Genomic DNA, 25,802 nt, shown 5'->3' on the forward strand with positions numbered 1-25,802 from the left:
TAAAGATAAAATAATGACCTTCTATTGTTTATTTTAATAGTAATTAGTAATATCATAACATAAATGTATGATTTATTTAATAATTAAAAAAAATACGGTTCTCTTTATATAAAAAAAGTCACGCTATTATAGTTTGTATAAACAATTATAAACCAGCAAAGTTAAATAATCGTTGAAATTATTCGTAAACAATTTGAATCATAATCACTTATAAACCAGCAAAGTCAAATAATCCATAAAATTAATCGACTTTGATTAGTTGTAACATGAAAGAAAAAAGAAAAAAAAAAACTTACAGGTTAATTCTGAATTCTGATGCAGAGGGTTGAGAGAGGTTGAAAAAAAATTAAACAATGCGGGAGCGAACTATGATATGTGAGAACCCTACTTATTAGTATTTCATGTTTAATATAGTCATAACAAATCTTTTTCTAAAATATTTTGAGTCCTAATCTTTTTTTTTAGATGATTTAAAGTATAATCTTTAACAATATTTTTTGCTCACGTTTGTTACTAATCTTTTTTAAAACGACTTAAAGTACAATTTTAACATTATTTTTTGCTCATGTTTGTTATTAATCTGTTTTTAGAGGATTTTATGTCCAATCTTTAACATTATTTTTTGCTCATGTTTGTTACTAATCTATTTTTAGAGGATTTAAAGTCCAATCTTTAACAATATTTTTTCTCACGTTTGTTCCTAATCTTTTTTTCAGAGGATTTAAAGTCTAATTTTTAACATTATTTTTTGCTCATATTTGTTACTAATATTTTTTTTCTCACGTTTGTTACTAATATTTTATTAGAGGATTTAAAATTCAATCTTTAACATTATTACCTCCGTCTCTACCCTTTTGCCAAAATAATGTTACTGCTGTTACTACCTCCGTCCCTACCCTTTTGCCAAAATCACGAGAATCAAGATAGTGAATATTTGTGTTAAAGTTTTTTGTAAACACTATTGTTTTTACAAATTTATCCTTTAAGAGAGATGGTTAGTTTATGTTTTCAACATACTATTTATTGTTGATTGAAGAAAAAGATGTATAATAAATAGAGACATGTATGTAAAGAAAAAATTAATGTAATTGAAAATAGCAAAGGAATCTTATAAAAAGGGACAAAAAATTTTCTCAAAATGATCTTATAATTAGGGACGGATGTAGTATTATTTAGTAGATTAGTTAATGATCATTCAAGTTTTTTTTTTTGAAAGAATAGTGATCATTCAAGTTGTAAGTTTCTTTATTTTTTGACCTCTTTTTTTGCCAACAAATACCTTTGTTTTTGAAGTTGGTAAGCAAACTTTTGTTTCAGGAAGTGGTAGATATATCTTTGTGTGTAGTTGCTAATAATGGTGGTAAAAGAGGGTTAACAGAGATGATTAGTGACATGGATTACTAATAGTGGTGGGTAAAAGAGGGTTAACGGAGATGATTAGTGACATGAATTATTAATAATGGTGGTAAAAGAGGGTTAACGGAGCTGATTAGTGATATGGATTACTAATTCACATGTTATTTTATAATTGATTAATTGTATTCAAAATTAAGGGTATTTTGGAAAGAAAAGTTCAATTAAGGGTATTTTTGGAATGAAAAGTTCAACCCAAAAGTGTGCTGGAAGGGGTAGTTTTCTTTATATACATTATAGATTAATCTATTTGGTTTTGGTTGTTGTTAATTTTGCTCTGCACATCACATATTGTTGTGAGTTTTATCCGAATTCATAACATCTTTTATCACGTGTTTCTTTTTATAAAAATCTTTATGCCATAAATGCATAGTAAAATACATTTACTTAAAAATGATGAAAGTAATTTTAATTACTCCCTCCGTTTTTAAAATAAACAAATTTTACTTTTTAGGTTCATTCAATTAACGATGTATGTGGTCCATATTATAAACCATATACATCATTAATTGAATGAACCTAAAAAGTAAAATTTGCTTATATTTAAAAACGGAGAGAGCAGAAGATAAATTTGAAAAAAAAAGTGATCAATATTGCTTTGAAAATCAAAATTATTATTTATTTTTAAATAATATTATTTTACACATGCATCTCTCATTACAAATGACAATTATTACAAGATTAAATCAGAAGGTATGCTGAAACGGAGAGAGTATTTGTATCTTGTTTTGATTAGAGTATAGTGAATAAACCAGAGTTAGTTGATAGATAAACTATGGTTAATAGATTAACTAACATTTATAAATAACTCTCGCCGTTGTACCATTGTACTTTCTTGTTATCTTTTATCAAATCTAATTCAATCTACTATAAATCTCTATGAGTATCTCGTATATAAATACTCTTATACACTCTTTCTCATGCAGTTTTACCTCTTTTGTTTTTGGAGAGGAGTATAATTGGCTGCGCTCACCTACTCAAGGTGCAATTTCAAGAACATCCGAGACAATAGAAGTAACAAATAACAACAGCTAAAAAAAAGTTACAAACCTCCATTATTATGATGATAGAGAAGAAAGCCTAAAGTTTGCTATACCAAAAAATTGGTCCGCCACCGTTGGATTAGAGACAAATTAGTCCAACAAGACCACGTGGTAAGTTCACACAAAAGAAACGTGTCTTAGAGAGGCATAGACACAACTACAACCGAAAATAGCCAAAACTATGCAAAAAAAGACACCATTGCACAAACCTACTACTTAAAGCAACCGCAAGCAATCACAAACCCAAAAGTCACACAACATTTACAACACGCATTTAATCAATTATCTCTTGTTACTTTTATCCAATTTTCTTAGCTCAATCTTAGAAGCAAAACCTAAAGAAGATTCTTCTCAACAAAAATCCCACATCACTTGTTACAAGCAAAGTAAAGCATATTAAAAAGAAGACCTTTCATTCTTATACTCATCAAACAACACTCTTTTATTGTTGTTTGTTGAACAACCACGTAACGTTAATTCTTTGTCTTTGCGAGTCCACAAAGATTGGATCTAACTACAAGAACATGGGTACTCTAACCACCGCTCCTCCTCCTATGCTCACTTCTAAGTTCAAACCTTCTTTTTCACCTCAACATAAACCTCTTTTTCCAAATAGAAGACGGTTATGGAAGAAGAACCAATCAATTGTTCCTGTATGTTTTTCTTTCTTTTTTCTTCTCAATTTTTCAAATAAATTTAGTTTTATTTAATTTTTGACTTTGTATTTGTGGGTTTGGTTTGGTTTGGATTTTGGAACAGGTTGCTAGGTTATTTGGACCGGCTATATTTGAAGCATCAAAATTGAAGGTTTTGTTCTTAGGAATTGATGAAGACAAACATCCAGGAAATCTTCCAAGGACTTATACGTTAACACATAGTGATGTAACCTCAAAACTCACTTTGGCAATTTCTCAAACCATTAATAACTCTCAGGTATTTCTCATAATTTTGATTATCAACATCATCATCACAGTCATGTCTTCCCTAATCATTTGATGGAAGTCACAAAACAGAGTTGAAGAGGTTCACACACACAAGAAAATAATGAATATTGAATTTTAGGAATAAAAAAGTATACAAACATGGGAATTCAATTGCAGTTGCAGGGATGGTATAATAGATTGCAAAGGGATGAAGTTGTGGCGCAGTGGAAGAAGGTGAAGGGAAAGATGTCTCTCCATGTTCATTGTCATATTAGTGGTGGCCATTTTTTGTTAGATATATTTGCTAGACTAAGATATTTCATCTTCTGCAAAGAGTTACCCGTGGTAAGCATGTCTTTTTTTGACTAAATTTTTTATCTACGAAACTCTCACACACACACTTAATGCATAGAAAGGGGTAGCTCGAGTATGAACTCGAGCTCCATGGATAAATATGGGGTATTACAAGTTCGAACTTGATTTCCAAGGGTTAATATGGGGTATTACAAGTTCGAATTCACTAGAGATATGTCTCCACACTTATTTTACTTTTTCTATAAGATCCGAAATATTGTTGTCTTGACGATCATTTTCTGAGTTTTTGCCACGTACTAAGGGACAAGTACAAAGATTCTTAAAACTCATTTTAATCGAGGGTTTTTAGAGTTCGATCTCACACCTCAATGTGTGTTTTCACCTCAATTGATAGTAAGTTTTAAGCATCTTCATACTTATCTAAGTTTGAATTTCACATATATGACAAAAACATAACTCGTGAATGAATTGGTCAACAAGTTATCATGGGGTGCGAGAACTACTATGTATGAGTAGTTGGCCAACTTTTTATTTCAATTGTGTTTATGGGACATGACAAACATGATTAAGACTCGGATACCTAAGTTATTCATCCTAAAAATTGAATCTTAGTGTCACTTAGACAAAAAAAAAAAAAAAAACATGATTAAGACTATATCTTATTGTGATTATTAACATTGTGTGTTTGATTTGATTTAGGTATTGAAGGCTTTTGTACACGGTGACGGCAATTTATTCAACAACTATCCGGAATTACAGGAAGCATTGGTTTGGGTATATTTTCATTCAAAGATTCCAGAATTCAACAAGGTAGAATGTTGGGGTCCACTAAAGGAGGCTTCACAACCTACTAGTGGGACCCAAAGGGACCACCAAAATTTGACCCTACCTGAGCCATGTCAAGAAACTTGCGAGTGCTGCTTTCCACCGTTGAAGTTGAGCCCAATGCCGTGCTCTAATGAGGTTCACAATGATACTTATGAACCTATTGATGGAATTGAAACTCAACAATCACTGTAACTTGTAACCACACGAAACTCTCATTTCTTATTCTATACGTTGCTCATCGTGGGAAAATCCAAAACCCTTTTCAATGTAAATATAAGAAAAGTGGTCATATTTGAAATTTTTTATTTTACTTTTTTTTTTTTGGTGTATAATTTTTAATTCATAAAAATCAGGTATTGTATTGTATATGTGTAAACAAGTATTTTTACCTAGGAATTCAATAGACCTTTGTAAGGTTCAAAATTGCAATTATCAATTTCAATATAAAAATTATTTAATTGAAGTGTTGTTTCATGGTACAAATAATTTCCATTTTTCTCTTCATGTTTTCTCAAATACATTTATACCTTTGATTTTTATTTTTTATTTTTTAAAACTCTTATATCTGGTAATCGAAAACGAGGGTTTAAATGGAGCTCCCATGTCACATGAAAATCCTTAGTTACATCGTGTTGTGTCATGAATTTTCATTTGTCAACGTTGATATGCATGGGTGTTATCTTAAGTCTACATCTAACTCAACTAGATTTGAAATAGTGATCCACGTATTTTTTTAGTTGGATTCTATTGCAATACAATCCACCCTACAATTGATCCTTGTTTTCTTACATGTTTTTTCAAAGTGTTCATATTTTCATCCTATAATATCTCTCATCTCTCTTATAACGATGACTCCATGGACGGTTTTGCTAGAATAGGCAATAATGAGATCACTATTTTAGTATTTCGGCGACCAATCCTCCTAATTGACATCTTTGTTGAAAACCATATCACTAGGGAGCCTCCATACCTCAACGATACCTTGAGATGTGACAAAGCAAATGCTAAGGCATCTTCTGATTCCTTTGAAGAAAGGTTTTGAAGAAAATATTTGGGTAATCAGGTCTAGTAGGGAAGGTGCGAGATGATGAATGAAAGGGTCAGATGAATCCGTGACTGCAGCGACTAAGGAAGGATCGATGAAGTCATTGCCAGCCATCTTGTATCCTAGCAGAAGATCCCCAAAAAAGCAAGTAGAAATTTTCTTTCTTCTTTCCTTACAATGTAAGGTGAGGATATCAATATTCGAGATGATGCATTCGTGCCGTAGATCTTTACCAGTTTATGGATATTATGAAATCTATTTATATATTTATTTTTCCATTATTTCAATTATATCCTTAAACAACTTTTTCCATGATAAAGATTGTTGTTAGTGTCGTTAAAAAATATAAAATTAGATTGTATCTTTTTTATATTGTTGGTAACATTGAAATAGATAATCATGGTTAGTTTGATTAGTTATTAACTTGAAAGCAACAATTATTTATATTTTTAGTTTTAATCAAAATTAAAATTTCATAAAAAAAAAACAATTCATAATTTTCAAACGTTAACGCAGTAAAAAGAACGAAAAGACAGACACTTGAGTATCCCTCTTTTCGCTTGTCATATATAAAGAAAATATGAGATTTTAGGATGACTTTTTCACTTTCAATTATACCTTTAAACAAAAAAAATTATAACAAAGTTTTATTTAAAGGAACCTATGGTAAAGTTATAGTGTTGGTGTTATTAAAAAATATAAAAATTCATGTTATATTTTCTATATTATATGATGTTATTAAAAAACAAACATAGTTTGTTAGGTTGATTATGATTTAAAATTAGCATCAAAACTAAAATTTCATAAACAAATTCAATATAGTAGATATAATATGTGTACATGACAAAGTTTTTTTGAGAGACATGACAAATGAGAGAGAGGGAGGGCCCAGACCCACGGGTGCCCCTCGTTATATAGGTCCATGCCAATTACTATATTCAATTGTAGCCACACGTACATAGACAACGTTTCACACATTGATTTTAAGTGATTTTTTTTATAATATTTAGCTTTGCAAAAATATATATGATAGGGTTGGTAGGGACATTGCATAATTTATGTAGGGGTTGGGGTTCGAACCTCGGACGCCCCACTTTTCCACATTTAACTGTGTGAGCTGTAGCACTAAACTATTAGATCGAAAAAAACAAAAATTGTTACATTTACGGAAAGAATGTGTTCAAAAAAAATTGTATAGCCTTCTCTCTCTAAAAAAGTCGTCTCAATTTTTCCTCTTTAATTTCTCTAATCCATTTTCTTCATTGAAGGAATAGTTTTGGGTTAATTTTTTATATCTGAAATCACTCATCTTCATCTTTTTATCTTTATTTAAATATAAATAAGCAATTTTCACATAGACTTAAGTTTTTTTACTTTGTGATTTCGGCATTTAAGTGTGGACTGTGTTATTCGCTGTCTTGTGCGATGTTGTTTGATTTCTTTTGTCTTGTTGCAATGTTCATTTAATCTTATTCAAAGATTGACTATTCAACTATGTGCATCAATGTTGCAGATTCGGATGCATGTGTATTTCAACCACTTTAATTTTATCATATTATTTGTGAATATTTTTTCGTTGTATCTTGTATGTTATTAAGTTTGATGTTGTAAATGTGTTCTCATATTGATCATTTAAATTTTTAGCGATGTCCCCGATAAACTCTATCAATTTAAGTGAATAAATATTGCTTTGTTTATCGACAAGAAAAAATAAAAGATTGTCACCTTTAATTTTCAATAATAATTGGTTTTCTACGATGGTTCTCTCTATTTAATTCAATTTATTCTCCACTTTTTAGTTTTCAATACTATTGGTTTTCCACGATGGTGTTCTCTAACTAATCCAATTTACACCACATTCAAGTTGTTTTTTTTTTGGTACCACATTCAAGTTGTTATTCTCCACTTTACATTTATTATAAAGAAAATGCAAACAAGCATTCTGAAGTACTCTTTAAGCAATAAGATTTTATCAAAATTTGTGTTTTATTACATTAAAAATTGAAATTTCTAACTTTTTTAAATAATAATTTTTTATTAAATTTTTTTAAAAATGTCCTCAGAATATTTGTTAGCAACATATACACACATAATAGGTGTATGACTACATGACAAAGTTAAATAGTGTAAGCATCAGAGAGAGGTACCTGGACATGGTCCATGGATACCCGTCATCCCGTCCTCCTCAATATCAGTCCATACCAGTTAAATTCAATAGTAACCATACGTACAAAGACAACGTTGTACACATTGAACTGAAAAAAGAAACGTTGTCATGCTTTTTCTAACTCCAAAAACAATGGCCAAATGGGTTGCTCTATATGTAATAAGTTTGAAGTTGAATGACACATCAAAAGAAAATGTTATTTATACAACTATTTTATTATAATTTTTGAACAATTTTTTCTTTCATTATGATGTTTTTTTCCTTTCCTTTATTTTTTTTTATTTTTATTGTTTTTAACCAATAAAAAAGATAAAAAGAAGATTATTACAAAAATTGTTTATAAAATGATTACACAAATATCATTATTCATTCAAAAAATATCATTTATAAATAGTGTAGTTCTAATTTTCCTAGATGACAGTGTATGTTGTGTCCTAATGCATGGAGTTGTTTATCTCCTTATCTAACCAACACCGGCATTGCAGTTTACTGTTAAGGCGGTTTTGATGATAAGGTTGATGAAAAGTAAGAGTTTCTTTTCTCACCTCTAGCATGACACGTGTATTGTGTTACTAGATTAGACCACATATATTTTGTGCCGTGGGAGTTTGTTTATTGTATTCGGTTTAATCGGTTATAATAGTTTGGGATGCAATTTGCAAACCATAGGACTACCATATGAAGAAAAATAAAAAAGTACTGTACTAGTTATTGATTTAGTTATTCAAAAAGACCATGTGACCTGAGTTGTTTGATCATTCTTTACTGATTGCTAAAAAAAAAATAAAAGACAAAATAAATTGGATTAATTGTCTCTATCCAATAAAAAAATTGTGTTTCTCTATAATGATATTGTTTTAACGAGATAACCATATATAACATTAATTAAAAACGGACAAATTTGTCTGTTACACTAATCTTTTCTAATAACAAATGTTGGTATGTTAATGTTAATATTATTTTGGCAAAATTACACTTTTAGTTCCTTAACTTAATTTCAAGTAACAGTTTGGTCATTTATCTTTTTTCATTTCAATTTAGTCATTTTTGTCCATTTATATATATATTTTCAAGCTTCAAATATAATATTCTTATGCAAACATAGACGAGGATCATATAATTGAAGATTGAAAGACCATAAGAAAATAAAATCATGAATTTGAAAATGGACAAAAATGATCAAATTGAAATGAAAAAAAAAAGAAGATAAATAACCAAATTGTTACCTGAAATTAAGTTAAGGATCAAAAGTGTAATTTTGCCTATTATTTTTGACATTAGGACTTCAACTCATGTTACTATTTGATATCTCTTTGATTCCTAATGTTTCAGATGTTTGGGAGTGGCTTCCAGATACTGCAGAGGGGTACTCTGTGAGAGGTGCCTATGATTTGTTGACGTTTGGGGATGATTCTCAGATGGGATTACCTTTTGAGTTGGTGTGACATCCTCAGGTTCCTTTGAAGGTTTCAATTTTTGCGTGGCGGCTTATCCGAGATCGATTACCTACGAAAGCTAATCTGACGATTCGTGGTGTTGTCCCCGCGGATGATATCTTTTGTGTTTCTGGTGGTGGTCACGTGGAGACAGCTGGTCATTTATTTTTATCTTGTACTACATTTGCATCTTTGTGGCAGCAGGTGCATGATTGGATTGGTTTTTCAGGAGTGGACCCTAACATCATTACAGATCATCTGATGCAGTTTACTCATTTGACAGGTGTTGGTAAAGCAAAAAGATCATTCTTGCAGCTTATTTGGCTGTTGTGTGCTTGGGTTTTGTGGAGTGAACGTAACAACCGTCTTTTCAATAATTCTATTAATATTGTCCCTCAATTGTTAGATAAGGTTAAATTGTTATCTTTGGGGTGGCTGAAAGCTAAAAATGTTGTGTTTGTTTATGGTACGCAGAGATGATGGTCAGATCCTTTTGCTTGTTTGGGTTTGACTAACTAGTGTAATATCTGTTTGTTGTGTTCTTAAACCCTTGTAATTCTTAGTGGTATCCTAGGCACACCTTGTGCTTGGATATTGCTGTTTGGTGTGTTATATAATTTCATTTTGATTTCTTAAAAAAAAAAAAAAAAAAAACTTCTACCTTTTTACTCCGTCTCTTTTTTAATCCCTTATCTCGAATTACAAATTAATCCTACAATAAAAAGAGTTTTTAAATAGGAGTAGTTTATTTTTTGATTGATAAGATTTTTTTTTTTTTTTGACGGAGATTGATAAGATTTTCTTATCCTCTTGTGACAGTTTTTCCACACGAACTAAATATAGATCTTTAAAAGATTATTCTTATATATATCTCAAGTCATTTACAAATTACAACGCGTTTCTGAAATATTGTTCGCGTTGAGTATCATATAGGCCACCACAATTTTATTCTTTGTTAAAAGATACATCACTAGATTCCTTCAAATCAAGGATGAACTCACTGAACTCAACCAAGGAGTCAACCCCAGAGACATAAAGAGGGTGGAACACGTTCGGTATAAACGTCTAACGCTCGACGAGGGAGAGTATCATTCACTTGGGTGGAATTAACGAACGACGAAAACGTGACGAGCATATTTTAAGAGCACAACATGTTCCAGTGGATCGGTATGCGGGTGACGTTGCTGAGATCAGCTGAAACAATTGTCTTACCTCTGAAATGGGGTAATTCAAACTTGCCAAACGGCCAAGACTCAAGCATTTCGCTCGGCATTCATGTTTTTCCTTTGAAAAGATTAAATTCTTGTTAGGTTGATTTAGATGAATGTATTAAGTGTCAATGAATGAACCTTATTTGTTGGCACTTGAATATCATCATCTAAAACAAGCGTAGCAAAAATTTATTCTTTTCAAAGGAAAACATGAATGTCGGGTGAAATGCTTGAGTCATGTTGTTTGGCAAGTTTGAATTTACCCCATTCAAAGGTAAGACAATTGTTGTAGTTGGAATGCACATTTCAACTGCAACAATTGTCTTACTCTGGATGTCTGGCATAGAAATATTTCTGTGAAAGTGTCTTCCGTAACCGGCTGCCTACTAAAGATAATCCATTGCGGAGGAATATTGTTCATGCAAATGACTTGGCTTGCGTAAATGGGTGTGGATTAGCCGAAACAACTACTCATATCTTTCTAGACTGTGAATTGTCCTCTTCTTTGTGGCTTCTTGTCTGGAATTGGATAGGGATCTCGGTGGTTGCTCCGTGTCAGATTCGTGATCATTGCATTCAGGTTTCTTTCATGGAAGGGATGACGCGTGATACTCACTCGTTTTTCAAGGTCATCTGGTTTGCTTGTGTCTGGGTAATTTGGAAGGAGCGTAATAATCGTATTTTCAAAAATATGGTGTCTACTCATTTGGTTCTTAATGAGAAAGTAAAACTTCTCTCTTTTTGTGTGGTTGAAAGCTAAACATGCATCCTTTTGTCATTATTATCAAGATTGGTGGAAACATCCGCTACCTTGTATGGGTATCCACTGATTTTGTCTATTTTCCTGGTGCTTTTGTTTGGCTCTTTGTGTCTGTAAACTTTGATTGGTGGTGTTCTTTGCACTCCTTGTGCATGGAGCTTCGTCGTCGTTGTTTTAATATATATATAGCATTTTGATTTGTGAAAAAAAAAAACATATCAAAGATACCATACACTTTGATTAGGTGAGCCATTGAAAATGTGTGGATCAACGATACTCGATTAAATTATTATGAGTTAATCATAATTTTTTTAATTAACAAGAGTCAAATCCAAAAGAAATAAACTAAGCAACAACTAGTTTATGAGTGACAACTCCCAAAAAAATTAGAGAGACAAATATAAAAAAACTCGAGCTTGACAATACATACAAAATTAGACATGACTTTAGACTATCATTCACTTTTTAAATACATGAAAATCGGTCAAATTATTTCCAAATTTTTTAATAGTAATGATCAAATTAATGGATTTAAAATACTTTTGACTAGTTTTTCTGTTCATTGGTTGTCTTTGACACCTCATTCCTGCTTTTATATTTTATTGCTTTTGATAAAAAAAAAATGGATTTAAAATACTATGAGACTACTTACATTTTCATAGTTTTAGGAGTAATAAATCTAAGAGGAGCCGATAATTTGATGACTAAATGTAATTTTTTGCAGGAGCTTTGATACGTGTATGACGTGTAAATCACTCAAATCTTCTAAACACGAACGAAATCAAAGGCGCCCTGCCGCCCTCAGATATTTCTGTTTCCCTCTCAACTCAACCGTGGCAGTCAGCAGCGTATCTACTCCTCTGTACCGGTTCTCCTTATCCGCGCCTAATAATATTGCTTCCAACACCTCCCTTACTTCTTCATCAGTGAGTTTCTATGCCAACCTCATTTCCCGTTTATAATTCCTCATTTCGTGTTTTCCCTTCAGCAACAATTCCATTTTTTTTAGGTGTTTTATTACAAAATTCATCTATGCTTTATACCACTACCCTTCATTTATCGTGATCATCATAATTCACAATCATTGAGTATTAAAGTTAAACCATCATGATTCATTTTTTGTTATGTTTTTATGTTCATGTCATAGTTTTGACTTGTAGCTGTTTGATGAAATGCCCAACTGAAAAAAACTTACCCTGTCATCACCTTCAACCAACTAGTTTTTTTCTATGTTATAATGCATTTTTTTAGCTTCACCTGGGTTCAAACCCGAGATATTGTAGTTGTTAGTTAGAATTGGAATTGGAATGTTAGAAAGTTGATGCTTTTGTTATGAATTGTTTGTTAGAAAGTTTGGAATTTGGGAATGTTATGTTAAAAGTTATATCTGAGAGCTTAAAGAAATAAGCTGTAAATAGTTTATAAATAAGTTGCTTTTATTAGCTCTCCCAAGACAGTCTTGCAAGTGCTTATGTTAGTCGATAAGCTCAAATAAACAGATCAAAAGATACCCATATTCTGAATTTCAGTAAAGTTAACACAGTAGAGTTTTTCGAGATAAGAAGCCAAATGAATCTGACATGAGTTGGTTTATGTGATGATTCTTTGATCTACCATTGAAGACATTTTAACTGAAATACTTGTTGAAGACAACGGCACTTCTCTACATAGGATTGAAGGTAAGATTTTTTGAATCTCAATATGGTTAATAAAAGAATTTAAGGTAAACATTTAACCCTATGAATATCCCATATGGTCTAATGGATACTGTTGTATAAGAGTGCTTTCTTCCAACCTTATTTTATATTCCAAGTACTTTATGTTCATATTCTCTAAGGGCCTTGCAAAATCATTTGTGGCAAGCCATTCCACTTGCATTCCACCAAAAGGCACAACTTGGATGAAAATTGCATTTTGAGGAAGGAAAAGTATGTTAGTAAGACCTGCACCATGAACAATTACTCTAAAACCCAACCCTTTAGCCATTTTTGTTATTTGATTTGTATTAATGAAGGATCTTGATGTTTTTCTGGAGAGAATCAGGAGCCTAGGCTTCTTACTTTTATTACCAATATCTCTAATTTTAATTGCACCCACTCTCTTCAGTGAATAAGAACTTCTCAAAAACTCCATGAAGTCTTTGATAGAATAGGAATACTTCTGTGGGTCAATGCTTAGCTCTTTATGATACCTTTTAAGGCCAATGATCACCTTAGAGAAGCAATGCACTTCATCATCTCTGTCAATGTCAATAATTTCATAGTTAGACAGTTTTTTAAGAAACGCTTGGTGTTTGGAAATCCACCAAGACTTCTTATCAGTTATGATAAGCTGTACTTGTCCATTAAATAGTCTACAAGTCAAAAACAGTGGAATGACAATATCACTGAATTCATGGAAATGGTTTCCAGTGTATCCTGCAGTAGAGAATATTACTGCTGGAATGCTGTGATATTTGGTGCACTGTGAGACTTTGTGGCTAGGTTTTACAGTCTTTACTGACTATTTTGCTACACTACTCATTGTATATGCATCACTCTTCCGAGCATAAGGCCTTATAATCCATGACACATTTTCAGCCAGGCTGTTTGTTTTGTGTGACACAATGTAAACGGAGGAGGATTTTCCATGCACCCGGATATCTCCTTGGGGTTGGCAGTATTCAGTTCTTGCTTCTGAAACACATAGTGGTTGCTCTTGCTCTAGCTCTACTTTTCTTGTTTCTAATTTTTCAGCTGAAAAATAAAGAATGATTAGGCCTTGCATATAAAGGTTCTTTGAGAATTAATATCATTATTTTCAATATGATTGTGGAACTTGCATTTTCTATTGGGGGCGGGTGGATGGATCAATGTTAGTACTAATCAATAATTATAGCTTATTCGAACTAAGCTTTCAAGTCTCAACTTGACTGAGACATCAGACAAGCAGATAATCTTACCTTCGGCTTTTGGTGGAGAGATGCTGGTGTCGTTGATGAGAGTCTTTGTTGCATTATCTGCAACTGCAAAATAAAGTATTTCTGTCAAAATTGTTAACTTCTACAGTCCTTATAATGACCATCCTTGTGTACTCTGCCTATCTTTTGTTTTTAACTTTTTTTTTTTCAATGTAAATTAAGTTGGCTGAGGTGTTCGTATAATTAAAACCACAAGTTGACCTGATCTGAACTTTGCCCTTACTACTATGAATTAATTTGTTATTACCTTTAGCCATTTGTGGAGAGATTCTTGTGGCATTGACAATGGTCTTTTGTACATTTCTATCATCTGTGGCATTGACAGGGTTCTTTTGTACAATTCTATCATCTGCAGTGGCGGAACTGGGGGTGGCAAGGGGGAGCCACCGCCACCCCATCTCTAAAATAAAATAAAATATATTTATACACTGGAAATTACTATAATGCCCTTAACTAATATGAATATTACCAATTCAATTTCATTTCCTCTTCCCCTTTCTCTTTCATCTGATGCGCATTCCTCTTTTTTCTTCTCCCAGCCAAAGCAAAACCACCGAACAACATCCACCACCACACCACTGCCGGCGAGCCGCGACCACTCTTCTCCTTCTCCATCCATCACCGCCGCACCCCCCTCAATCTTCTGTATTGATTCTTTAGTTTAGAGAGCTATCTCCATCCATCTCTCTCCACAAACCCTAATTGTTGTAACTTGTAAGGTAATGTGAAATTGAATGTAATTTCCTTCAATTATGATTATGATTTGATGATTACATGTTCTTTAGTTGATTTCCATGAGTTCTTTAGTTGATTGTCAACTCTAATTGTTAAACCTGTTGACTGTTGTTCTTTGCCCCTTTGGTCGTAACCATATTTACTGTCCTTTGTTAATTGATAAATTCATAATTGCATAACCTTTACTCTCTTTACAAAGATTTTTTTGTTAATCATAGTTTTAATCATAGCCTAGTGATGGTTTCACTTTCTAAAGAAATTACTTGTTTAAGTCTTTGTGTTAAATTCTTGGAGGAATCTACTGATTAATTTTATGTGAAATATAGTATTATTGATGTAGGACTAAACTTTTTACATCTTAAACTGCTCCCAATTGAAAGCCAATGGAATGGAATGGATGATGACTCAAGTTTGTGAATATTTTTTTAGTATTTATAAGAGTGTCTCTGCATCTTTGCTCTGCTTTTTATAAATGCTTTAAAGATACAAATGATATGCAGTTAAAATGCAGTATATTTGATGGTTGTTTGAAATTGTGAATATTTTTATGTAATGTTAAATAAATTGGAGCAAGAAGATAGCTATGCGGTTGTAGCTTAATGTTGGAGAAGAGAAGAAGAGTTATTCATGATAAAATGAAACCTTAGAAAAGAACTTTGAGTTTGACAACTAGCTAGAGCAAGAGCCATAGGAGAGATCATGGTTTAGTATTCGGAGCTGTCTGTGCCTTACTGCCAGTTTATTTTTTGCTGTTTTCAGTTTTTTACTGGTTTTTTGGTGCTGCTGGTGTAGCAGATCAGCGCTGCTTGCAGCTGTTTTTCTGTCTTTGGTGGTTGCTTTTCAATGATGCTTGGCTAGTTCGGGAGTGAGGCAGGGGTATGCTTGCTCTATGCTAGTATATACTTCGGCCTCATTGTTTGATGCCATTGTTGGTTTTGGGTTTTCTCGGTGAATTGGTGTTACGTATTTAGGCAGAACCTCTTTGTATTTTTTCCTGTTTTTTTCGCAAGTTTTTTTAATAGCAGCCACCCCAAACTTTTTTGTCTGGCTCCGCCACTGGTAATAGTAATACCAATACATGTTGTTTAGGTAGGTTTGAATGGCCAGTAAGGATGACGATGTAAAAGAGAAACTAATAGTCGATGCCCGGGCTAGAGACATCAGTCACAATGTGAGATGCACTGATTGTGGGAGTCAATCCATTGAAGATTCTCAAGCCGACATTGCCATTCTTCTTAGGAAGGTACATCCACTCTTACATTCTCTTCATTCATCTAACCAGTTTCTACAATTTGACTTGATAAAAGGAGCCTTGTTTGGAGTTTTTGCATGGTCACTAGAAAATAAAAGTTTCAAGTCATGGCTAATTTTTTGGAACTAGGTTAATAATCTCAGGGTAGAGTCTGTTTGTTACTTTTTGTTTTTTGGGGTTTGCTTTTCCTTGATTTTTTTATTCCGTTCTCAGTTTTTGTTCTCTATTCCTAAAATTTTGTTTTACAGTCTACCTTGAGATCTCGGCGAACCGCTGGTCAGATCAGTTTTGGTTACATTGTTTGAAAGTGGAATTTTTCAGTATTATATAAACCCTAAACACTTGAATATTTTTCCAGCTAATCCGTGATGAAATTCGTTCTGGAAAAAGTGACACGGATATCTACAAAAAGCTTCAAACTGAATTTGGAGAGAGTATACTCTATAAACCCAAGTTTGATTGGCAGACAGCAGCTTTGTGGTTATCACCGGTAAAGTTTTCTAGGGGATTGAAAGCACTTGAACTTGTAATTTATTTTGTAGTGCAGTTTACATTTGTACTGATTCCAAAACACATGCTTTTGAATAGCTCTTAGTTGGTGGTGCAGCTGTTGGAGTATGGGCTTACCAGAAGCATAGACAAAAGACTAACGTTCATATCATGGCTCTGAACCTTGTTAGAGGTGTTCCATTGACCCCAAGAGAGAAGGAAACAATGCTTGATATTCTTACACCACCTGCTTCACAGGGATTTAAGTCACAGAGAGTTGAGACTTCCTCCTGGTGGAGGAGATTGCGAGGTCAATGATCACATCGACTATTTAGATCGTGGCTTTTACCTTTTAGGCAACTCTGCCAACTCAGTTTGTGGCTTTAAAGGACAACAAACGTATTCAATTTATATGTTTATGAATGTATATTAGGTTTCACTTTGATGTTAATCCACAAACTTCCAAGACCGGTATTTTAATTTTATGCGTCAACACCAAGCGTGGAGCAGATATACATGCTAAGAATGAGTTCATATGTGTAATAATGTTGATTTCATTGCATAATTTCCATGCCAATCCTTAAACTCTGTATCCTGGACTTGATATCCAGGATTTCTGGCATTGTGATTCTGTATTCTGACATTACATTTAAGCAATCAACAACTAATCCCCATAATGTGCTAGAACTAAATAAAATTATGCTCGTCAACACTTTTATTATGACATGGTAGCTAGGCATTGAATTATGGACGCGGGCCTAGTTTTTTGTCGGGTACAATTGTGAGATGGATATTTGTGCACTAAAGCTCCGGCATACACAGAGTCCGGGGGGTCCCACCAGTTGGTGTATTGTACGCAACCTTACTTCCCAATGCAATATTTTTATTTTTATCGTCTTAATCAATGCCCTGAAGGCATTCTTTAGCATTTCTCATAATTTATTCCTTTTCAATTTTGTTTTTTAAAATCTTCATTGTACGAAGAAGAGATAACCCCTATTTATACTATCTGTAAAAAAATATTATCTAGAATTTCTTTAATACAGTATAAAACTTGTCTTTTTTCTTAAATATAGCAATGTTAAGAGAGATATATCCAGAAAAATAGATGTACCATGTGCAACATAGCTATTAGCAGTTAGCACCGGACCAAATACATACAAATTAACATCACATATATAGGGGAATTACTATGACAGTTGCTTTATTCAAATTACCAAAAAAAGTCTTATATCATACACATTTACCCTAGTTTTCCCAAGTAGTAACTAGTAAGTAATTAAAATAAAACTATGACCAAATTGCCATTTTGTTTTCTGTGGCATATATGATATATCTATCTATATATATAAACATGCATGATAGTAGGCAAATCACAAGCAATTCTTTCTTTATCTTCATCAAATCCCAAATCATGATGAAAACCAACTACACTATGCAACTGTCATTGCTTGTTAGTCTCATTTTCATTCTCTGCAGCTTCAACCAAATTACATCAGTATTTGCTGCAGAGGAGAATCAAGAGCATGATCACAACTTAATGACATACATTGTTCATGTCAAAAAATCAGAAAATGTTGCTTCCTTTCAATCAGAAGATTTGCATAGCTGGTACCATTCATTTCTTCCACAAAATTTTCCTCACAAGCACAGAATGGTTTTCTCATACCGCCATGTAGCCTCTGGATTTGCTGTGAAGCTGACACCAGAAGAAGCCAAATCTCTTCAAGAGAAAGATGGGATTTTGTTAGCAAGACCTGAAAGGACACTTTCATTACACACAACTCACAGTCCAACTTTCTTGGGTCTGAAGCATGGACAGGGGTTGTGGAATGATGATAACCTTGGAAAAGGTGTCATAATTGGAGTCATAGACTCAGGAATATTCCCTTCTCATCCATCATTCAATGACGAAGGAATGCCGCCGCCACCTGCAAAATGGAAAGGCCATTGTGAATTCAATGGAACGAAAATATGCAACAATAAGCTCATTGGTGCAAGAAGTTTAGTCAAAAGTACGATTCAAGAGCCTCCATTTGAAAACATTTTCCATGGAACGCACACTGCTGCGGAGGCTGCAGGAAGATTCATAAAAGATGCAAGTGTTTTTGGTAATGCTAAAGGTGTAGCAGCTGGTATGGCACCTAATGCTCACTTAGCAATATACAAAGTGTGCAATGATAAAATAGAATGCCCCGAAAGTGCTATCTTAGCTGCAATGGATATAGCTATTGAAGATGGTGTAGATGTTCTGTCACTTTCACTTGGTTTAGGTTCTCTTCCATTCTTTGAAGACCCAATTGCAATTGGTGCTTTTGCTGCTACTAAAAATGGTGTTTTTGTTAGCTGCTCTGCCGGAAACTCTGGCCCTGAATACAGCACTCTCTCGAATGAAGCTCCTTGGATCCTCACTGTAGGTGCAAGCACAATTGACAGAAAAATAGTAGCATCAGCAAAACTAGGAAATGGAGAGGAATATGAGGGTGAAACATTATTCCAACCTAAGGATTTTCCTCAACAATTATTTCCACTTGTGTATGCAGGTTCATTGGGATATGGAAACCAAACACAAAATCAGTCATTGTGTCTTCCAGGCTCCTTAAAGAATATTGATCTAAGTGGAAAAGTTGTGTTGTGTGATATAGGTGAAGATGTTTCAACCTTTGTGAAAGGACAAGAAGTTCTAAATGCAAATGGTGTAGCAGTGATTCTTGTAAACTCAGAAAGTGATGGTTTCAGCACTTTTGCTACTGCTCATGTTCTGCCAGCAGTTGAAGTAAGTTATGCAGCTGGTTTAACAATCAAAGATTACATTAACTCAACCTACAATCCAACAGCAACATTGTTATTCAAAGGAACAGTAATTGGTGATTCTTTAGCTCCTTCTGTTGTTTCATTTTCTTCAAGAGGACCAAGCCAACAAAGTCCTGGAATTCTTAAACCAGACATCATTGGTCCAGGTGTCAACATTCTAGCTGCATGGCCTGTTTCAATTGACAACAAGACTCCACCTTTTGCCATTACTTCTGGCACTTCAATGTCTTGTCCTCATCTCAGTGGCATTGCTGCATTGATCAAAAGTTCTCATCCTGATTGGTCGCCAGCTGCAATAAAATCAGCAATCATGACAACTGCTAATACTCTCAACCTCGGCGGGATTCCTATATTGGATCAAAGACTTTCACCTGCTGATGTTTTTGCTACTGGTGCAGGACATGTTAATCCTGTTAAAGCTAATGATCCTGGTCTTGTTTATGATATTCAACCAGAAGATTACGTTCCTTATCTGTGTGGTTTGGGTTATACTGATCAAGAGATTGAACTTATTGCTCAGTGGGTAGTGAACTGCTCTAATGTGAAAAGTATACCAGAAGCTCAACTGAATTATCCTTCTTTTTCTATTCTGTTGGGATCAGATTCACAGTATTATACAAGAACTTTGACTAATGTTGGATTGGCAAATTCTACCTATAGAGTTGAACTTGAAGTCCCTTTGGCTTTGGGTATGAGTGTTAATCCTAGTGAAATAACATTTAATGAGGTCAATGAGAAGGTTAGTTATTCGGTCGATTTTATACCAAAAACTAAGGAAAGTAGAGGGAACAATACTTATGCTCAGGGTTCTCTCACTTGGGTGTCTGATAAACATGCTGTTAGGATACCAATATCAGTCATTTTCATGTAACAGGGAGAAGGTGATGATGTTATGTTCAAGAAATAAAGGGAATGAAATATATTTGTTGGGGAAATTCAAGAGATACTATCTAAATACTACCATGTTTCTTTATACAAGTAATTCTATGATTTTCTGCACTGGCCAAATAGTATGTCATGTTATTATTATCCTTTGAACGTTTAGAGTTGTATGACACAGTATTTGTGCTATAAATCCAAAGGCTAACCAAAGTAAAGCACCAAATCATGCATGAAATTGATAGGATCACATTTAGTCACAGTAATTTTGTCAAACTCGTAATTTATCCAAACATACACTGATCAAGTAGCATGCAAGACTAAAGCTCTAAATTTTCCACACCTGCATGCCAATAGAGACATTGTAACTTAATTGCTTGTACGTTATGCAGGGGTAGCACTTGTGTGACATAGAGTTGGGTGACATTGATCAATCATAATGTCACAATGTTTGTGAAAGAGAGAGAAACACAAGCATTGTGGCATTGTGATTGACCAATGTCACCAATGTTACCAACTCTATGTGACACAAGTGCTATCCGGTTTCAAACATAAACTAAATCTTCACACTTACTTGAATTGTCCACTCCCACTGCTCTAATCCTTCCTGCATCCGTAAGACGAATCAAAGAACAACTTAACATCTTTGCAAATTCAATGACGTAATTCACAAATGCAACTATAAAGTGTGATGGGGTGAGAAAAATTAATCTCTAAAATTTTCGACAACCATGTATGACTATTCAACTTTTAATAGTAGTTTTTTTACATCTTTTTATTCGTGGTTTGATTATTTAATTTTTTGAATTAAAATTATTTTAACATTTTATAATTATAAAATGTTAAAATACTTCAATTTATATGAGTATTTTTTAGTGTACATAATCAAACATAAAAAGCTTATTAAATATAAGAGAAGTATAAGAAGTTATGATTTTAAGCTTTAATACTAATATATAAGCTATTTATCCAAACTAGACCTTTATATATTTTTAAAGGTTATTTTTTTTAAGGATTTATTTTGTTTTATTATATTGGGTTACTTTTCACCTACCAATTTCCTGCGAAAAATGTTATAACAAAAATCACAGCATCTTTTTTGTACCAAAAAACAAATTCACAGTATCACCACGATACTCACATTACGCTCAAGTACAAATCCTGCGTTCGTTCTGTTATAAGCGCCGCCGTAGTGATGGAGGAAACAACCGCCTCCACCAGAACCCTAACACCGGCAACCTGCATTCCATTCGATCTCGCAGCTGAAATCATCTCTAGACTCCCCGTCAAATGCGTCCTACGATTCCGCTGTGTATGCAATTCATGGAATTCTCTAATCTCAACCGATCCCAAATTCGCCAAAAAACACCTTCACGAATCAACCAATCGCCACCACCTCATAACAACCACATGCATCCCCTCAAAAAAATTCACAGTAATCTCTTACCCACTCCACTCTCCCAATTTCAACTCAATTTTCACCGATAATGCCACCGAATACCAGTATTCTCCCATTAATCGTAACTATTACGATCGCCTCGTTGCTTCTTGCGACGGTATAATTTGTTTCGCAATCAATCCTAATCTAGCTCTTCTTTGGAACCCTTCCATGAGAATATTGAAGCAATTACCCGCTTTAGATACTCCTAAAGAAGGAGATTCTGATGGAAACACTATATATGGTTTTGGTTATGATCCTTTCATTGATAATTATAAGGTTGTTTCTGTTTTTCGCTATAATGTAAATGCTTGTAAAACTGAGGTTAGTGTTTATACTTTAGGTACTGATTATTGGAGAAGGATTGAGGATTTTCCGTCTTTGATGATTCCTTATAGTCAACAGGGAATATTCGTGAGTGGCACTGTTAATTGGTTGGCGGATTATGATTTGGATGATAATAATAGCTTGGGTACTATTGTTTCTCTTGATTTGCGGAAAGAAATTTATCAAGAGATTTCACAGCCTGATTATGGTGATGTAACCGTTAAGTTGAGTTTGGGTGCGATGAGGGAATGTTTGTGTGTATTTTCTCATTCCGACTCTTTTGATGATGTTTGGCTTATGAAGGAATATGGAAATGAAGAGTCTTGGATTAAATTGATCCGGATTCCTTGCATTTCTAATCGTAGTTTGGTTTTTGACAATGTCAATATATTATATGTTTTTGAGGATGATAGGCATGTGCTGCTCTTGCTGGAAGAGAGATTTAAATTGAAGTGGGTTGTTTACGATTCCGAAAATGGTTTTATAAAGAGTGCCAAGAGTCAAGACTTTAGTTGGGTAGAATCAAAAGTCTACGTTGAGAGTTTGCTGTTACCTTAATTTGAATATCAGGACTTGGATATAGATGCTCTGCTATGTTATTTGAGTTAGGTTCAATCCTGACTTTTATGTTAGTTTCTGTTTGTATTATATATTTTGTTTTATGCTTATTTTGATTGCTGGCGACTTCGAGAATCATTGTTAATTAATGAATGATGAAATTTGCACATCGAGAATTTGCTGTGTTATTTTCTTTTGTTTGTTGGTGACAGTTGTTTGTTCTTCTTAATTGTGCATTACGTTTTTACGCTGTTCAAAATTACACGTTGCATTACATAGTCCTGGTTTGTTAATTCAACACGGCTCTTTTGCAAAAGTGATTGTTTGCTTTCATTCATTCACAGTGGTGTGCTTGTTGGAGGTTGAACCTGTATGTAGCTGTTAGGTTAGATGATGTAGTCTAATAATCTATGCTGATTATTTCAAACTTACATATTTATGACTCTATATTAGGTTTCACTATAATTTTAAACCACAGATTTCCAAAACCAGTATTTTAATTGTCTGCACCAACACCCAAGAGTGTAGCAGATATACATGCTAAGAATGAGTTCATACGTGTAATAATGTTAATTTCGTTGCTTAATTTCCATGCTAATCCTTAAACTCTTTATTCTGGACTTGGTGTCCAGGATTTCTGGCATTGGGATTCTGTATTGTGTATTCTGACATTACATTTAAGCAATCAACAGATAATCCCTACAATGCACTAGAACTAATTATGCTTGTTACTTTTATTATGACTCCCCTATTACTTGGTAGATATGCATTGAAATTATTTTTTGTCTTGTAGAGTTGCAAGATGGGCATATGCTGCATCTGTAGTAGATGTAGGGTATGTCTGGATTTCAAGCAAAACAGAGTGCCATCGTGCAGCTCAGGAAAAGCTCCCATTTGCTTCGAGAAGTCACAGTGAAAATGTCAAGGAATTGAAGTCAGCAAGCATAGCTCATTGCAGTGCCTTGATTCCAGTTGGATGTGCTGCTTGTTTGCTTTAGCAACATCACAAAAATTTTATTTGAAGAAAACACTTGTAAATTCTGGATGTTACGGTATGCCATCATACATAACCATTACTTTGTTTTTATGGATTACAGATTTTAAAATACTAAGTTTATCCTTATTCTTCATAATTATTATAGTTCTAGTTGTAGCAATAATAACACTTAGAATTTTCTTTTGTGATAAGTACTTTGATTTATAGTATAAACTCAAATTTGAAAAGTGTCAACCTTGTGGAAATATCAAGTTGACTACAGGGGGTACGCGTTACATTTAAAGTTTGCTATACCAACAAAAAGGTGGCAGTTTCTTTGCATTAGCAATAAGCACCTACTGAGCTTGTGAAAGTTTCATGCAGATGCAGTACTTATTTACTTATAAAACCTAGAAGGCTAATACAAAAGTGTTGTAGTTGGTAGTATATTATAAAACAGATTGGCCGGTCACAAAGTTTGTGGCATGCCATGAATTCTTCAGTGGAAGTTGACCCTACTAGAATAAGTGAGTCCCACGTTCCAATTGGAAGGAGCAACATTCCATGCAATAATAGTCTCCTTAGTGGTGTATGAAGTAAGCCTGAAAGAAAGAGCTTGACCACCTAGTGTTGCAAATGCTTGGTAGGAAGCACCCCAGTTATGGCTCATCTTAATCCATCCTGTTCTGCTTCCTTTCACCATCATGCTCGACATATCTCCTCCACCTCCGACGTTCATCACATACACCAATAGCCAGTACCCGTTTCCTTGGAAAGAAAATCGAATCCCTCCCTTTCTTTGGCATGGCACCCTATAAATTAACCATCAAGAACCGTTATTTTAAGTAAAATGCTGATTATTTTATACTAAGGAAAGTTTAAACGAGCATTGTGAATTTACCTGCGGTACATGACAGGGACGATACCAGCTTTCCACTGTGCAATTTTCATGAAAGCAGGCTTGGCCATGTCAAAATGAACTCGTGGTGGGTTACACCATCCACCATTATCAGAGGGTTTGGACCAATTAGGAGGGCAAAGATTGGTGGCAGTGACAGTGGTGAAGGCCACATTTCTATAACATGCACTTGATTGGTAGCATTTAATCTGGAAACATGTCCCGCACGCATAACCATTGTTGAACAATGTCGAGCTTAAAGCCACCGTATCTGTCCCGTAACCATTCTGAAACAAGTTTCCATATCCACATGCTCCTCCTATAGTTTTAACCACACATATTCATAACAAAAAAAAACATATATCAAATATTGATACTAAGTAAAACTAGTTTAATTTAACATTAATAGAGTTTAATTTTGACATATCATGATCATAGGTGTACATGTTTTTAAACTTTGAAACAATCGCAGCTAATCATATAATATGTGTGACTCTTAAGTTTTATTTTTTTAGTTGAAAATAACGTGACTCTTAAGCTAGTTATGATAACATGATAAACCTTTACAGACAGTGCATATTAATTAAAATTCAACACTAATATGAATTAATGTTGAACTTTTTAAGCTGAATTAATATTGAAATGGTTTAAGCAAAGTGAGAAGTAATGATAATTGAGTCCTTCAAAAAAAAAAAAAAAGTAATGATAATTGAGATAACATATAAATGTATGTATATACCCATGGTTTCAGAAGCAGTTTCATCTCCATAAAAGGTGGCATGAGCAAGAGACCATTTACTGGGTCTAAATATTGCCACAGCTACTGTTTGTTCTCCCATCAAAGTGAACAACATTGCATAAGCAATCAATATGAAGCAACGACCTTGAAGAATGGATGTCATGGTCAATTTCTTTTCACAACTAATAGCTTAATTAGTTATCTTTGTATTACAAAGATTGCAATTCGATGCTCATTGAGAATTACAAGTACATGTATCCTTTATATATGAAGTACAAGTCCTATATTAATTTTAATTGTAGGAGTCGTGATCCCACGATGAATTTGATAGAGTTTCTAAAATCTGTACAAAGTCAACATTAATATTGTTGATATATATTTGTCTTTTTTTGTTTAGCAATTTAGCAACACCAATATGATTAGGCAACAATACATTGTACGTATGTCGGCGCCAAATAGAATTTGTCCTGAATATCTTATGATGAATCAAATTTATTTATTTATAATTAATTTAAACGTGATTGATCCACACGACTAATAATCCATAATGGCAGGAAAGGAAATGGAATATAAGGTCATTGTACATTTTGTCATATA

The 25,802-nt window shown here is 33.6% G+C and overlaps 6 protein-coding genes across 14 annotated transcripts; 4 read left to right on the forward strand and 2 right to left on the reverse strand.

The window, feature by feature from the left end:
• Positions 1 to 2,680: 2,680 nt before the first annotated feature.
• Positions 2,681 to 4,985, forward strand: LOC11441009 (protein STAY-GREEN, chloroplastic). Its single transcript, XM_003611129.4, has 4 exons — positions 2,681 to 3,109; positions 3,216 to 3,389; positions 3,557 to 3,724; positions 4,394 to 4,985. The coding sequence occupies exons 1-4, from the start codon at positions 2,981 to 2,983 to the stop codon at positions 4,712 to 4,714; spliced, it is 792 nt and encodes a 263-aa protein (XP_003611177.1). The 5' UTR covers positions 2,681 to 2,980; the 3' UTR covers positions 4,715 to 4,985.
• A 6,822-nt stretch (positions 4,986 to 11,807) lies between these two features.
• On the forward strand, positions 11,808 to 17,233 carry LOC11440035 (cytochrome c-type biogenesis CcmH-like mitochondrial protein). Of its 8 annotated transcripts, XM_024784386.2 has the most exons (6): positions 11,820 to 12,067; positions 12,764 to 12,820; positions 14,640 to 14,819; positions 15,925 to 16,078; positions 16,446 to 16,577; positions 16,676 to 17,233. In XM_024784386.2, exons 4-6 carry the CDS (start codon positions 15,935 to 15,937, stop codon positions 16,892 to 16,894), a joined length of 495 nt encoding a protein of 164 aa, XP_024640154.1. In that variant the 5' UTR covers positions 11,820 to 12,067; positions 12,764 to 12,820; positions 14,640 to 14,819; positions 15,925 to 15,934; the 3' UTR covers positions 16,895 to 17,233. The 8 variants fall into 8 exon arrangements, with proteins under 8 accessions (XP_024640153.1, XP_024640156.1, XP_024640157.1 ...); XM_024784388.2 differs by lacking the exon at positions 14,640 to 14,819 and having other exon boundaries at positions 11,816 to 12,067; XM_024784389.2 differs by lacking the exon at positions 14,640 to 14,819 and having other exon boundaries at positions 11,816 to 12,067; positions 15,929 to 16,078.
• Positions 12,879 to 14,498, reverse strand: LOC11435729 (alpha-1,3-arabinosyltransferase XAT3). The gene is made up of 4 exons (XM_039834368.1): positions 14,348 to 14,498; positions 14,083 to 14,145; positions 13,776 to 13,876; positions 12,879 to 13,604 (listed from the first exon to the last, which is right to left on the reverse strand). Exons 1-4 carry the CDS (start codon positions 14,496 to 14,498, stop codon positions 12,879 to 12,881), a joined length of 1,041 nt encoding a protein of 346 aa, XP_039690302.1.
• A 152-nt stretch (positions 17,234 to 17,385) lies between the features above and the next one.
• On the forward strand, positions 17,386 to 20,665 carry LOC11427604 (subtilisin-like protease). Its single transcript, XM_003611137.3, has one exon. The coding sequence runs from the start codon at positions 17,904 to 17,906 to the stop codon at positions 20,259 to 20,261; it is 2,358 nt and encodes a 785-aa protein (XP_003611185.2). The 5' UTR covers positions 17,386 to 17,903; the 3' UTR covers positions 20,262 to 20,665.
• Positions 20,666 to 21,339: 674 nt separating this feature from the next.
• LOC11429132 (F-box/kelch-repeat protein At3g23880) lies at positions 21,340 to 23,733 on the forward strand. 2 transcript variants are annotated; one of them, XM_003611138.4, is made up of 2 exons: positions 21,340 to 22,638; positions 23,386 to 23,733. In XM_003611138.4, the coding sequence occupies exon 1, from the start codon at positions 21,465 to 21,467 to the stop codon at positions 22,590 to 22,592; it is 1,128 nt and encodes a 375-aa protein (XP_003611186.1). In that variant the 5' UTR covers positions 21,340 to 21,464; the 3' UTR covers positions 22,593 to 22,638; positions 23,386 to 23,733. The 2 variants fall into 2 exon arrangements, 1 of the variants encoding a protein (XP_003611186.1); XR_003012348.2 differs by having other exon boundaries at positions 22,507 to 22,643.
• Positions 23,734 to 23,828: 95 nt separating this feature from the next.
• LOC11436805 (expansin-A7) lies at positions 23,829 to 25,442 on the reverse strand. Its single transcript, XM_003611139.4, has 3 exons — positions 25,206 to 25,442; positions 24,470 to 24,785; positions 23,829 to 24,380 (listed from the first exon to the last, which is right to left on the reverse strand). The coding sequence occupies exons 1-3, from the start codon at positions 25,366 to 25,368 to the stop codon at positions 24,068 to 24,070; spliced, it is 792 nt and encodes a 263-aa protein (XP_003611187.1). The 5' UTR covers positions 25,369 to 25,442; the 3' UTR covers positions 23,829 to 24,067.
• Between the last annotated feature and the right edge of the window lie 360 nt (positions 25,443 to 25,802).

This window comes from Medicago truncatula, chromosome 5 (genome assembly GCF_003473485.1).
Source record: "Medicago truncatula cultivar Jemalong A17 chromosome 5, MtrunA17r5.0-ANR, whole genome shotgun sequence".
Taxonomy (NCBI): domain Eukaryota; kingdom Viridiplantae; phylum Streptophyta; class Magnoliopsida; order Fabales; family Fabaceae; genus Medicago; species Medicago truncatula.